Genomic DNA, 13,410 nt, shown 5'->3' on the forward strand with positions numbered 1-13,410 from the left:
ATGAAGAGGGATGAGAAGGTAATGGAAGGTGAATATGATCAAAATATATTATGTACATAAATGAAATGTCATAATGAAACCCAGTATTATGTATAATTAACATGCTAGCATTAAGCAAATAAGACAAAAAATATAGACAACTCATGCATGACATACAACACTATTCTAAATATTGCCGATCTTAAAACACGACACATGAGCAATTATGTAACTTGCTTGGTCTAACAAATGCCACATTAAAGCAATGAAAATCAATTTCCACCTTCTCAGGGGAATCCAGTGTAGGTTAAGGTTCTACCGAGACTCTGGGTTGTCTGTCACTGTGCACTGCAGTCTGCTATCTGCATCCCCACTCACCTTCTGTTCTTGGATCTGGGCTTTCACCACTTTGTACTCAGCAGATGGAGGCTTCTGATTGGCTATGAGCTCCTCAGTGTCTGCCAACCAGCTGAGCAATGGCTCTAAGGCATCTTGAAATTTCCCACAATGTAACAAAGCTTCCTGCAGTTGTGCAATTCTTTGTGCAACCTGTGCCACAAATATGGAGAGCTCAGTAACAAGAAAGAAGAGAGCAGTATTTAAACTACTACTTATTCTTTTAGTAATTACAGACAGCAACACTCAACTTTGTTGGCATTTAGTTTCAAGGGAAGTCTTAGGTTTAGATGTCTCTTTTTCTTTTCTTTTTTTAAAGATTTATTTATTATACAGTGTAATGTCTGCATGTATCCTTGCAGGCCAGAAGAGGGCACCAGATCTCCTTACAGATGGTTGAGAGCCACCATGTGGTTGCTGGGAATTGAACTCAGGACCTCTGGAAGAACAGCCAGTGTTCTTAACCGCTGAGCCATCTCTCCAGCCCTAGATGTCTCTTTTTCATCCTTTCCAGTCTTAGCATTGGAGTTACTTACTCACTACTCACCTTTTTATTCAGTGTATTCCATCGAGTATTGACCTCCTCCATGTCATGTTCCAGACCCTGCACGTCACAGTTTTTTCCTGCACTCTGAATTAATCCCTGGCCAAGTCCATTCACCTGCTGCAATTTCACCTGAAGAGGATCCACTTGTTCTTTCTGAAACATCTGGAGAGTTGCAAAGCAAAGCAGATTTACTCTAAAGGACATGAAGCCTTCTATACCATATCTGGTCATTCTCAAAGAGATTCATGACCTCACGAAGGAGGGCAAGGAACAAAGAGGAAAATGTAAGCATGAGAACAGTGAGGTACCAAGGGGACACACGGATTCATGTTTCAGTTACATGTCTTCTTATTATCCTCTTAGTAACATACACCCAGAGGCAGTTACAGCACTATTTAGGTCTTTAACCTAATGACTCAGTATCTTCTTTCAAATCAGTTCTTAATTTTTAATGCTAAAGCTATAGGGAATAGTGAAGTGTTAGTCTTAAAATACTATGAATCCACAAAGGGAAGGATGTTATCAAATTACAAGTACTTAAGATCTTGGAAAAATGCAGTGGAGACTAGCTGCTTGACCAGTGACAACAGGCAATGTACTTTTCTGGCTAGGATGAGTAACTCAATCAGTTAAAACAAATCAACAGTGTGAAAAATGCAAAGCTCATAGCTTAAAACCCCTGGGGCCATTTAACTCCATTCTGTTTCATGGCCACAGACCACATTTAATCATCTTGAAACAGTACTCCCCTGTCTACAAGAAGTAAAGCTCCATGTGTGCTGAGGAAGACATAGAGATCTAAAATACTTGGTATTTTAGATCTCTATGTACATGGTATCTAAAGACAATGCCATGGATCGTGTCTACCATGAAACAACAGAATTTAAAAAACAATGGGAATAAGTGTAGTAAGTCATATGTCTAGTTTTCTCTACTACAGTTAAAACTTGGACATTTCTAAAAGCAACAGTCAAAACAAAAAATGGTCCTTTTGAAAACTGGATGTAAGCAAGCCTATAATCTCAGCACTCAGGTGGAGATACAAAGATCAGAAAGTTCATCAGCAGCAGCAGCAGCATAGAGAATCTGAGGCCTTTCTGGGGTACATGAGACCTGTGGTGATATATTGTGTACTCTAATAAAATTTACCTAAAGATCAGAGAAAAGAACAAGCCACTAGATTAAACATAGATGCCAGGCAGTGGTGGCACACACCTTTAATCCTAGCACTCAGGAGGCAGAAACTGGTCCGGATCTCTGTGAGTTCAAAGCCACCCTGGACTCAGTCTAGGAGAGAAAACATGGCCAGGTAGTGGTGGCACACACCTTTAATCCCAGTACTGGGAAGCACACAGGCCTTTACTCCTAGGAAGTGATGGCTGGGCGGAGAAAGGTATATAAAGCACAAGGAGACAGGAACTAAATAAAGGCTTTTTCAGGCTGAAGAGTTGGTGAGGTAAGAGGTGGTGGCTGTGGATTGTTCCTTTGTCTCTCTGATCTTTACGCATTTACCCCAATATCTGGCTCAGAGTTGTTTTTTTTTTTTTTTTTTTAAATTAAAAGACCTTTTAGAATTTGAGTTACAGAGACCCTATCTCAAAATCAAAAAAACAAAACAAAGAAACGCCAAAATTTTAGTTTTCCCATACTTTTGCCAAATTCATAGTCTTAAGGGAAAGAATGACAAATATTTATTCCAAAGAACTGGTTTCTCTCAATTGCTGTATTTTACCAGCCTGCCTAAATATACTTTTCTTTCATTCTCTTCTATACAAAGTTCCTTGTTTCAGAAAAAGAGGTGTGTCTCTGAAAGCCAGAGCATGACAGAAAATGGAAGAAGACAAGATAAACATAACAGAACTGAATGCTTAAGATAGAGTGATTGTGTTCTACAATAGACCATACATCACACAGTGTATGGAATCTAATTCTAAAGGAATGCCTATGGTTGGATAAGTGAATCGGTAAAGACAGAAAGGCCCAGTAAAAACTGAAAAAGGTCGGGAAGGAAATCACCAGTACACTTCACTTTATACTACAACTTGATCATATCGTATTTTGTTAGGCAAACTACAAAGAATTCAGCTTCAACAAAATACAGTTCTCAGAAAAAAAATCCACAAGTGTCACCACATATCTCTGTTCTGTAACACTAAAGATATTAATCTGAAGAAAAACCAAGAAGAGTGAGGATGAGGACAGATGAAGGATATTATGAGGACACAGGGCTCTGAAGTTTATTAATGATGGTGAGGATTAGAAATGGAGGGACAAACCAGACAAGAGGCAGGCAGATCTCTGGGCCAGCCTGGTCTACAGACTGATTTCTAGGACAGCCAGTGATACACAGAGAAACCCTGTCTGGAAAAAAATAACAACAAAACAAAACCAAACCAAACAAAAGGAGGGACAAGGAGGAGAAGGCCCAGAAGACAGAGAGAAGGTATTTAACCACACTGAAGGGCTCTTTTTACTCTATCAAATCAAATACATTCAAGCTACTGTTTAAGATTTGTTTTTATTTGTGTGTACGTGGGCACTGGTGAGGGCTGTAGTTACTTTTATCTTTGGAGGTATTGCATTTCTGTTGGAATTCTGGCTCATCTTTTCTTGATATTTTTCTTCTCTTTCTACGCTTCTTTACCTCAGAATGGAGGATGTTAGTCAAAAGGCTTTCTCAAAATTCTTATTCATTCATTTGAGACAAGCCTTACTATATAGTTCAGGCTAGCCTAAACTCATGATCCTCCTGTCTTAGCCTCCTGAGTTCTAGGTAATTGGTAGGTGTGCATCACCATTCCTGGCTATCTCTTTTCTTTTAGTGTCCTGCGTGGGCAATTTAATCTATCTATATCACTTGAATTATTAACTCTGATAAATACTTATGGTTCTCAATTTAAATCTCTCTTCTAAGCTTCCAACCACACATCCAACTGCTTTCTTATTATCTATTTATATACCAACCACTTACAGGCACCTTGAACCTAACGGTTCCAATGAAACAGTATCTCTCACTTTCCTATCCCTTTACATTTATTCCTTCCTAAATCAAACCTTAACATCTGTTCTTGAAAAAAATAATTTACTACTGTCCAGTTTGTACTTAACTGTATAAACCAGATTCCATGTCATCCTGGATAAATGATACACCTCCAACAAAAAATCTATCAACAGGTCTTAATTTCACTTCCAAAGTATTTCTTCACTCTATCCAACTGTCTCCCAATCCACTCTGTCAGTTTATAATTATATATTTACAAGAGCCACTGCTGTGCTTCATATCAGCCTCCCACATGCTACTGTAAGGCCCACAAAGGCAGGCACTGTGCCAGTTCTATTCACTGCAAGAGGCTAGGATCTGGCACAAAGTTGATGCTCAGTAATTATTTATTTCCTGAATGAATGACTCCTTGTATAGAAATTGCTTAAGGGAAAGCAAACAAACCCATGACAGATCTGCCTATCAGCTGGACATTCAAATACTGAATTGGCGTTGAGACGAGCCCCAATTTTTGCTTAAAAAGACTTCCTTGGCCAATTTTTATTTTATGAAAGCCCTACTTTGTATAAAAGGCTGCCCCCTCTTCCTCTGAACTTTTGACTGTAAGTCAGACTGAGGGAACCTATAGGTTGGGGGTTTAAGTAGCTGGGGGCTGCTCTCAGTGGCCCAAGATCCCAACACAGAAATAATGAATCAACTAACATTTTGCTTCTTCTAATCAAGCTCTTATTAGTGCCTATTATGAAATTTATATATTAAAAGAGAACAGAAAGTTTATATTTTTATCTAGGTATACACATGTGCATTTGTACATGCATAAACATACAAGCTCTGAAGCCTTTTTCTCTAAATTCCAGGTTATGATCACTTGTTGAGTTCTAAGTATTTATGCATAGAAACAATAAGTTCCTTTGCTTCTAAAAATCTCCTAAAAACCAAGTATGGTGATTCACACCTGCACTGTCAGTACTCAGGAGGCTGAGGTAGGAGGACTCCATAGTGAATTCCAGGCCAGCCAGAATAGGTCCTGTCTCAAGACCCACACATACCAAAAAACTCTCTAAAAATATATAAACTGGAATTCATACAACCTTGGGAAAAACAGTTTTCTACTTCCTGAAGTGCTACAGATGGACCCGGGACTGTGTGCATGCCAGGCAAGTACTCTACCAGACACATGTCCAGTTCTGAAAAACTTCTTTAAAAATCCAACTAATGATAATTTCAGTAGTGTTTCTCCATCTTGCCTCCCCATCCTCATTTATAGCTCAGTGTGCCCCACAATTATATAGCCCAGGTTGGCCTCAAATATCCCCTCCCCCAGCCCCCAATAACCCAAGTGCTCAAATTGTTGGTATGCACCACCATGCCTGGCTTCAACAGACACTGTCAAAATAGCCAGGCGTGGTGGTGCATGTCATTAATCCCAGAACTTGAACCACAAAGGCAGAGGCAGGGAGATCTCCATGACTAGCTTGTCTACATAGTGAACTCCAGGCCAACCAGAACTACACAGTGACACCTGGCCTCAAATAACCCCACTTAGAGAATGAGTGGTGAGGTGGCACCATTTCTTTCTCCTGTCATTTGCCAGGCAGTACTTTATAAAACGAGGATCTCCTGTACCTGGAAGGGTCTCAGAGACCTGCATTGAGGATTTCTCTGAATTACTCTCTATGCTGATCAGACTGGCTCTTTACGCATTAATCCCCTTTCACTGATTGCTGCTATAGGCTTTATATCAGAAGTATTTCATATTTCAAGAGTGCAAGAAATTGTTCTGTCACTGGCCTACTGTTCTAACTTGAGAGGTGACTGCAATCTCAGTTCAATCCCACATTCTATAAAGTGTAGCAAATTCTAACTCGACAGGAAGCTCATTACAAGATAACTGTTGACCTCAAAGGGAAACAACCATCACCCAGTTAAGCAAGAGGATTTATAGCAGAGTTGGCAGCTTGAGGGACACAATCAAAGTTATGTAGCTGGGTGGCGGTGGTGGCACACACCTTTAATCCCAGCACTTTCTAGGCACAGGCAGGTGGGCCTCTGAGTCTGAGGCCAGCCTGGTCTACAGAGAAAGTTCCAGGACAGCCAGGGCTGCACAGAGAGACTCTAAATGCACTGTCACCTTATCCTTACAATCCTCTGAGGAATCTTGAGTGAGAAGACACGGAACACCTCATCTTCCCAGAGTGGTTCAGAAGTACTCAGGTCTCACTCAAAGCTCAGTGTGATTCAGCCTAACTGTGTATCACTAAGAAACATGAGCTCTCTTGGTTTTAAGAAACAGGCTTGCTACATTTTTTCAAGAGGAATCACACTTTCCTGCTCATAAGTTTTTAAAAAGTAAAAGGCTGCTGTGCAATGGTGGCGCACGTCTTTAATCCCAGCACTTGGGAGACAGAGCCAGGTGGATCTCTGTGAGTTCAAGGCCAGCCTGGTCTACAGAGTGAGATCCAGGACAGCCAGGGCTATACAGAGAAACCCTGTCTCAAAAAGCAAAGCAAAACAAAACAAACAAAAGTAAAAGGTATATTTACAAATGTGTTACTTTGGGCTCCAGCATATGCAAGTAAAAAAGGAGTAAAATTTTACACTAGAGAAAATTAAGATACATTTTCCCTCTAAACTTATTAGAAAATTTAGAAACAAGTTCAAGAACACAGAATTAACAAAAGGAAGGAGGACCTATGGCATTACTAGTTACCACCAAGTGAGAGAAGTTCCAGTTCTTCTCTCTAGGCCTTCCTGCCAATGAAATGAGCAACAATTACCTCAGGAGAATTTAATCCATCAGTTGTAGCCAGAGGCACTTTCCCATGTAGCACTGAGCCAGGCATCTCTTTTATTCCAAATGCGGAAGGATCAAGGTCCTCTTTGACCCACATTTCAGGGGAGGAAGGATCTTCAAGAACAGGGGTTTCTTCTGCAATGGGCACTGATTCAGTGTGGGTAGCTTCTCCCAGGAAGGGCCCACCAGGGGAGAGCATCTCCTCCACAGTAGGCACTGTAGTGGCTGGAGTGACAGGACACTCTGGGATGGACACACTAACTACTTGAGTAGGAGGCTTCCCTGGGGTAGGTTCCTCAAGAGTCGGGGCAGCAGACTCCTCCAGCGTAGGCCCTGCAGGAAGAGGAGTGCCAGGCTCCTCTGCAGTGGACGCTACAACTGCTGGAGCACTGGGCTCCTCTGAGGTGGGCCCTGCAAGAGTTGTTATGGCAAGTTCCTCCGGGAGGAACACTGCAGCAGCCTGAGGGTCAGGCTCCTCTGAGGTAACGTCTTCACCTGTGCCGGGCACTGTAACAGTCTCCATTGGGGGCACCGTCCCAGATGAGGCGTCAGCCTGTTCTGGGGCTGATAATGCAGCAGCTGTAACATCCTCCTCTAAGATGACCACCGGAGCAGCAACTGGGCTGTCCTCATCGGGGAAAGACACTAGGGGAGCAGCTACAGCGGTCCCCTCTGAGGCAGGGGCGTTGATAGCAGGCCCCTCTAGGGCAGACACTGCCACAGCTGAGCTGTCCTCTCCTGGCACGGGCACTACAGAGCCGAGCACATCGTCTCTCACGGCTACTACAGCAGGTGGGGCAGGCTCCTGTCGGCTGGATCCCCATCCCTCTGCACCAGGTGCAGGCTCCTGTCGGCTGGATCCCCATCCCTCTGCACCTGGGGCAGCCTCCTGTCGGCTGGATCCCCATCCCTCTGCACCTGGGACAGTGTTACTGGCTTTGGTGACTTGTTCTTCTGGAAAAATGTTCAGGGTTGACTCTAACTCTCTCATTTCCATCTCCCCTTCCTGTGATGATGCCATACTCAGCTCAGGTTCTCCATCATTCATGGTTTCTGCTCCAGCCAGCAGGTGCAGACTCAGAGCCCCTGACTCTGGAGACGTCCTCTGGAAGTTTCTAAGAAAATGTCCTGGCGCTCCATTCTCTAAAAGCTCTCTTGTTTCACCATCATCATCATCATCACAAACTTTCTCTGTGGACAACTCACAAGGCTCTACACTTCCCAGTGATGTTGGATTGTTATTTTCTGGATTAATTATAGCTCCTTTTCCACTTTCTAAACGAATCTCATCTGTTAATAAATTTGAATCAGATGATAACACCTCTACTTCAGGTCCTGAGGTAACATCTTGTTCACAGTTAAAAGCAAAACTGAGAGGCATCTTTTCCATATACACCTCTACATTCCCTTTAGTCTGACTGCAGTCTACCTGGGACAAATTGCCATTTTCTTTGGCTAACTCAGAAGCAATAAAGGCTGGCAGTTTTTCTTCACAAGAGGCTCTGGGATCAGAGTTCAGCAATCCTCCTGTGTCCAGCTCTCCAAGTGGCTCCAGATCAGCCAGAGACTTAAATTCCCCACCAATCTTGGGGCTAAAAGGCACTTTTTCACACTCCTTGCTAACAGTGGAAGTATCCCTCCTGCTATCAGGGTGAGTACTAAGTTCAATAGCTTTAGGCACCTGAGAAGAATCCAGGGCATTACAATATTCACCATCTAATCCAGTATCATGGTCCTTTATCCTTACACTTACAAGACCCACATGCTGTTCCTTTTCTAAAGCAGCTCCTGGAAAATGACTAATTAAAAGAGAATCTTCTGCATCCTGGGATGGGGCCAGCCCTTCAGAAGAGGCTTGACTCAGCAGCCCAACTGAAGAAGTTACTCCTTCCTCACATAAACATTCCTTTTCAAGTTCAAGAAACATTTGCACAGAATCTGTGTCGGAGAGCCGCTCAGCTTCTGTAGGGCACTGGCACCCTGAGGTCAGCCCCTCCAGGCCCTGAGCAGCTCTGTTTTTCATCTCACTGATAACACCTTCACCTGAGGGCGCACAGGTGCAGTCAGCGGGTATACCCTTGGGATCCCCAGTTGGCTGCAGGTCATCAGCGCAGCAAACCTGGCGACGAGCTAGGTGGCCAGAGGTTCCCGAGACAGATGAGCAATCGGATCCAACCTCGACCACTGCCACTGTGTTTGCTTGTTCTCTTTCTTCAAAAACACCCGTCAAGCTCGTCTTCTCATTTGCAACCAGAAGACTGTCTCTTCTCTCCGACAATTTTTCTTCCTCCCACTCCTCCTCAGCCTCCATCATGATCCATCGCTCATCCTCCTCAAATTTTAACTCAGACTCTGTTTTTTCTCTCAGGCTAGGTGTTAGAAGAATATGTAATTCTGGATCCAATAGCTCTTCACTCAGGCAAGGAGAGAGAGGTGGTAGTTCCACAGTGCAGGCAGTGTCCCCAGGGGGGTGCTGCTTCTCACTGAAGCCTCCCTTAGAAGAAGTTTTCCTGGCCCTAGGCCAGGTTGCACTTGAGAATCTGTGCTCCTGCATTTCATCCGAGTTACCACTTGCGGCTGCAGCTTCACACTCCAGAGGCTGGAATTCATGGGGAGAGTTCTCACTGTGCTGCTGGAATCTGAAGTCCTGGCACTCTCGCAAGTTTCCATCCTGCACTTCTGGAATATCTACAGATTTGGACATGTGTTCCAAAGTTACAGACTCAGATTGAGGTTCTCTGTGGTCAAAGGGACCAGAACTTTCTGTCAACGCAGAACTGGACTCCTTTTTCTCTTGCAAGGAAGGATTTGAAGCACCAGCTTCCGAGACTTCACTGAGAGAAGCCTCCATCCTTTCTGCAAATTCTGGGAAGTTGGGTGGCATGAAGGACTTCCACGATCTTCTGTTAACGTTATCTTTGCGCTCTGCATTTGGCCGGCGTCTGGGTGGCACAGGTGCTGACTTCTGCACATCACTGCTTAGCTTTAATGCATCAAATATTATTCTCTCATCCAGCTTCTTGCCTTCTGGCACTCTAGATTCAAAAACATTAGATGATGCCCCTAATGTACCATTGCTGGATATGGTACTTCCTTCCATCTTCTCCATGGTGCTTTTGGAAGTCTGATTAAGTTTTGATCCCTGGTCAATCTGTTCATTTATCCTCATAGTATCATATATAGACCGCTGTGGAACATAGCAATCTTCTATATAGCCATCCTCCTCTTCCCCTTTCCCCAGGCAGGTGGGGTTCCGCCTTAAACAGTCTGGCCTGCTAAGTGGCTTACCCATACTTTTTCAATAAAGATGAACTATCAATCTTTCAGAAGTTTTTTCCCCCGACAGGTTCTCCCAAAATACATTCTACATGAGTTGTAAGTCCTCTCACATGTTTATACTCCAAACCACCAACTTCATCTGCCTTCCAGAAAGATCTGGAAGTTCCAATTCGAAACCATTTTGGGAGAAACTAAGACAAACAGGTTTTTCCTCACAGGCTAGAAGCCTCATAATTGCAGGCAGACAAATGATATTATTTAATCAACAAGCATAAAATAATTACTTGTATGGCTTCTGGTTTTACTTTTCTAAACAGCACTGCCTTTTCAAATTCAGTACGCAAAAATCATTTGATATTGACAAGTCTTATTTGATATCTAGTTTCACTCAATTCTCACTGAAGCTGAGTTGGAAGCAGAAAATTTATACCAATTATGTCCTTTAGTAACAATGGCACACCCTCTCTAGCCTTCAAGTATGGTCCAAGCTCCTAAGAATTCCTTTCATTTTATCCTGTGTTCAGCCCTGAAGAGTCCAGCTGGTCTGAATTAGCCATTCGTCCTCTCTAGTTGGGGTGTTTGCATTTGAACAGGGCCGGTCAGCGGATATTCCTGCAACTTTAAACACAGGAAGTCCTTCATTCGGGGCCAGCTTGGGGCTTCCTGTCTCCAAAACATCATGGCATTGTTGTGGCTTCCAAGCCAACACTGTATCGTGGCCGCAAAACAAGGCGAGTGGAGGCCCACACTGGGCCTTTCAGAAGGCGGGCAGGCTGCGGCAGCGGCCAAGGGGCTGTCTGAAGGACTCCCTCAGCACCGCCCGCAAACCCGCGCCATGCCTCGTGCCCGGAGGGCCAGGGTCGCCTCACCGCAGCCTTGCAGGTGGCTCTCGGACGCGCTGGCCTCCGGTCTCGCACTCAGGAAGTTAGTTTATCCCTCCGGCAGCACAGAGTCCCGTGTCCTGTGGGCGCCGCCTCCCAGGCCGCCGCAGGTCTCCGGCCCCCAGCCGCCGCGTCGTGGGCTGCATGACAAGCAGTCGCCTCTTTTCTCCACCACGCCGCCGCTGGCCCTGCGGCCGTCCTCCCCGCCCGCAGCTGTCACGGTCCCGGCATGCAAACTTCTGGCTGGGAACAAAAGGCTTCGCTCCGGCCGCACGAGGGGGGCGAGCCCGCCTCTCTCACGCCGCGCGGCCCGCTCACCCGTCGCTGGCTGGAACTGCTCGGGTGGCGGGCGGCTCTCCTCCCCCTTCCAGCGCCGCCACTGCCGCCGCCCCGCCCTGCCCGGGCAGCCCCCTTGGAAGCCCGGGAGCGCGCGGCGCGGACAGCTAGGGAGGAGGAAGGGGGCGGGGCCAACAGGGAGCCCCGCCGGGAGGGGAGGGGGCGGAGGCCAGGATTGGAGGCTGAGGCGCCGAGGGAGGGGCGTCCCGAGGCTGGGGCGAGGGACCCCAGAACATCCCGCACCACCACCCCGGCAGCTCACTCCCTCCACACTCGCGGGCGTAGCAGAGTCCCCGCCCGCGAGGGTGAGCGGAGAGGAGCAGTCCCGGTCACGCCGGGCAAATCCCCTGACAAAGGAAAGCCCCGCCCTCCCGGCGCTGGCCCGGCCCCTTCGCCCCCCCCCCCCCCCCCCCCGCTTCTTTCCAACCCGCGGGATCCGAGCCCAGCCCAAGGGCGAACCCAGAAGGGGCGCCCCCGCCTCCCCCACTGCCAGCCGGTTGTGGCTAGGGCCACTCGGGGCCCCATCTGCCAGTAGAGACGCACGGGCTGGGGTGGGCGGTCTGCACTACCCCAGGCTCCAGCTCTGCCGCCAACGGTTGTCCCTGTATTTTTCCAATGTCACCTCTGGCGCTGACCAAAGAACAGTCAAGTCTTAAACACAGTCTTTTCTTGGTATCCCATGGAATTAAGTTAGACTTAGAAACCAAGTTATTGGACAAACTCTAGGCACAGTTTCCCTTCTCAAGTATGTTAGATCATGGCCCATTGCGCCACCTGGACTTCTTTGCCCAGACTTTGGCGGTCTTTATGACCGGAAAATGGGGTTCGAGTTGGGGGGGCGGCGCGGCGTGGAGGACACTAGCAGGAACAGCCCATGCCCAACACCTGGACTGCTTTTTTATTGCTGTGCACATCCAAGAAAACCTGAGCCTCCTCGGGGCGAGATGAAAAGTATGAGTCTGTATTTCAAGTCTCCAAAGAGAAAATTAATAGAGAAACGTGTTACACAATCCCGGCAACACCGCTTTCTGAAAACTACCGCTTTTAGAAAAACTACCTAGTGGCCCTGTAACTGTTAAAGTACAAAGAGCAACACAGAAGGCTGCCTGCCAGAGGCAGCTCGCATCTCTATAAGGTGTAATACTTTCCTCCTTTGTGATGGTCCCTCTGATTTCATGAAGGTAAAAAAAGGTTAAAAAGAGAAAGAATGTCCAAATTCCTGTTGGCCCATGTGATCAATACAGATGGTAGAACTTATGAAAAAGTTATTTCCACCCTCCACACAAACTGTAAATAAAACCAGTCATTGGCGTGTGGAGATCCAGAGTGAAGCCTGGAGTTAAGCCTTAAACTTATGTGAGGAGCCAGCAACTTCCTTGGCAAAATGAGGCACAGGTTGAAGCCATGGTCAGACTGGGCAAGTAAAACACAACTTTGCCTGGCAAAATGTTTCTCACTTCAAAAGATGCTGATCAGTTCTACCCACTCAAGTACAAAAACTCTTTCCATCTGTAAAGGGAAGGAAGTGCTGGAACATTCTAGATCATATTGTTTTATTCTAGATACCCTTGTCCTTAAATTTACAATTTTTAAAAGGGCTGTCTAGAATCCTGTGACCTCCTAGTCCAATAGTGAAGACACTAGAACATTCTTCTGTAAACACAGTGAAAAGAATAAAGAATATTTGATCTAGACCAAGTTCCAGGGGATAGGAGCAATATTAAGCATCTGAAGAGCTGGGACGTGGGAGGAAGAAAATTTGTTCTGAATGTCTCCTTAAACTGGCACACCAAGATCCAAGGGCAGATTTCAAACCATCAGTTTTCTTACAGTTATTCAAAGAATAAGGTATCTGCTAAAAGGGTGATTTTCCTGATCCCAAAGGAGTGTGAGCAGAAATTGAAGCAGTCATGTGACAGAGCAATCTCGGGAAACAGCTTCACAAATCTTACAGTTTGTTCAGGATAAGCTTTAAAGTTCCTAGTACCCCTTGCACACAGACCCACAGGGCAGATCAGCTTACAGACCTGATTCTTCACAATTCATGGAATTCAGTCAGGTTTTAATTTTGTTGTAATTATTCAATACAACTGGGAAACCCCAAAGAGGACAGGATTAATTTCACTAGCCAGTCTTCCTAGCCAAATACATTCACCAAGTGTTCAGATATCCCAACAGACTGTGTAGCATGCCAGGG

General features: G+C 45.6%; 1 protein-coding gene across 20 annotated transcripts in view; it reads right to left on the reverse strand.

Annotated features, from left to right (window-relative positions):
• Positions 1 to 13,410, reverse strand: part of Macf1 (microtubule actin crosslinking factor 1) — a 334,145-nt gene that overhangs the window by 50,614 nt on the left and 270,121 nt on the right. For 18 of the 20 annotated variants that reach the window (XM_076564989.1, XM_076565001.1, XM_076564994.1 and 15 more), the window contains 2 exons: positions 923 to 1,084; positions 358 to 528 (listed from right to left, as the gene is read on the reverse strand). In XM_076564989.1, the coding sequence (XP_076421104.1) occupies positions 358 to 528; positions 923 to 1,084 (333 nt within the window). Of the gene's footprint in view, positions 1 to 357; positions 529 to 922; positions 1,085 to 6,700; positions 10,155 to 13,410 lie in introns of those variants that run through there. The other 2 variants (XM_076565002.1, XM_076565008.1) reach the window with 1 other exon arrangement.

The sequence above is a fragment of the Peromyscus maniculatus genome, chromosome 2 (assembly GCF_049852395.1).
Source record: "Peromyscus maniculatus bairdii isolate BWxNUB_F1_BW_parent chromosome 2, HU_Pman_BW_mat_3.1, whole genome shotgun sequence".
NCBI lineage: Eukaryota > Metazoa > Chordata > Mammalia > Rodentia > Cricetidae > Peromyscus > Peromyscus maniculatus.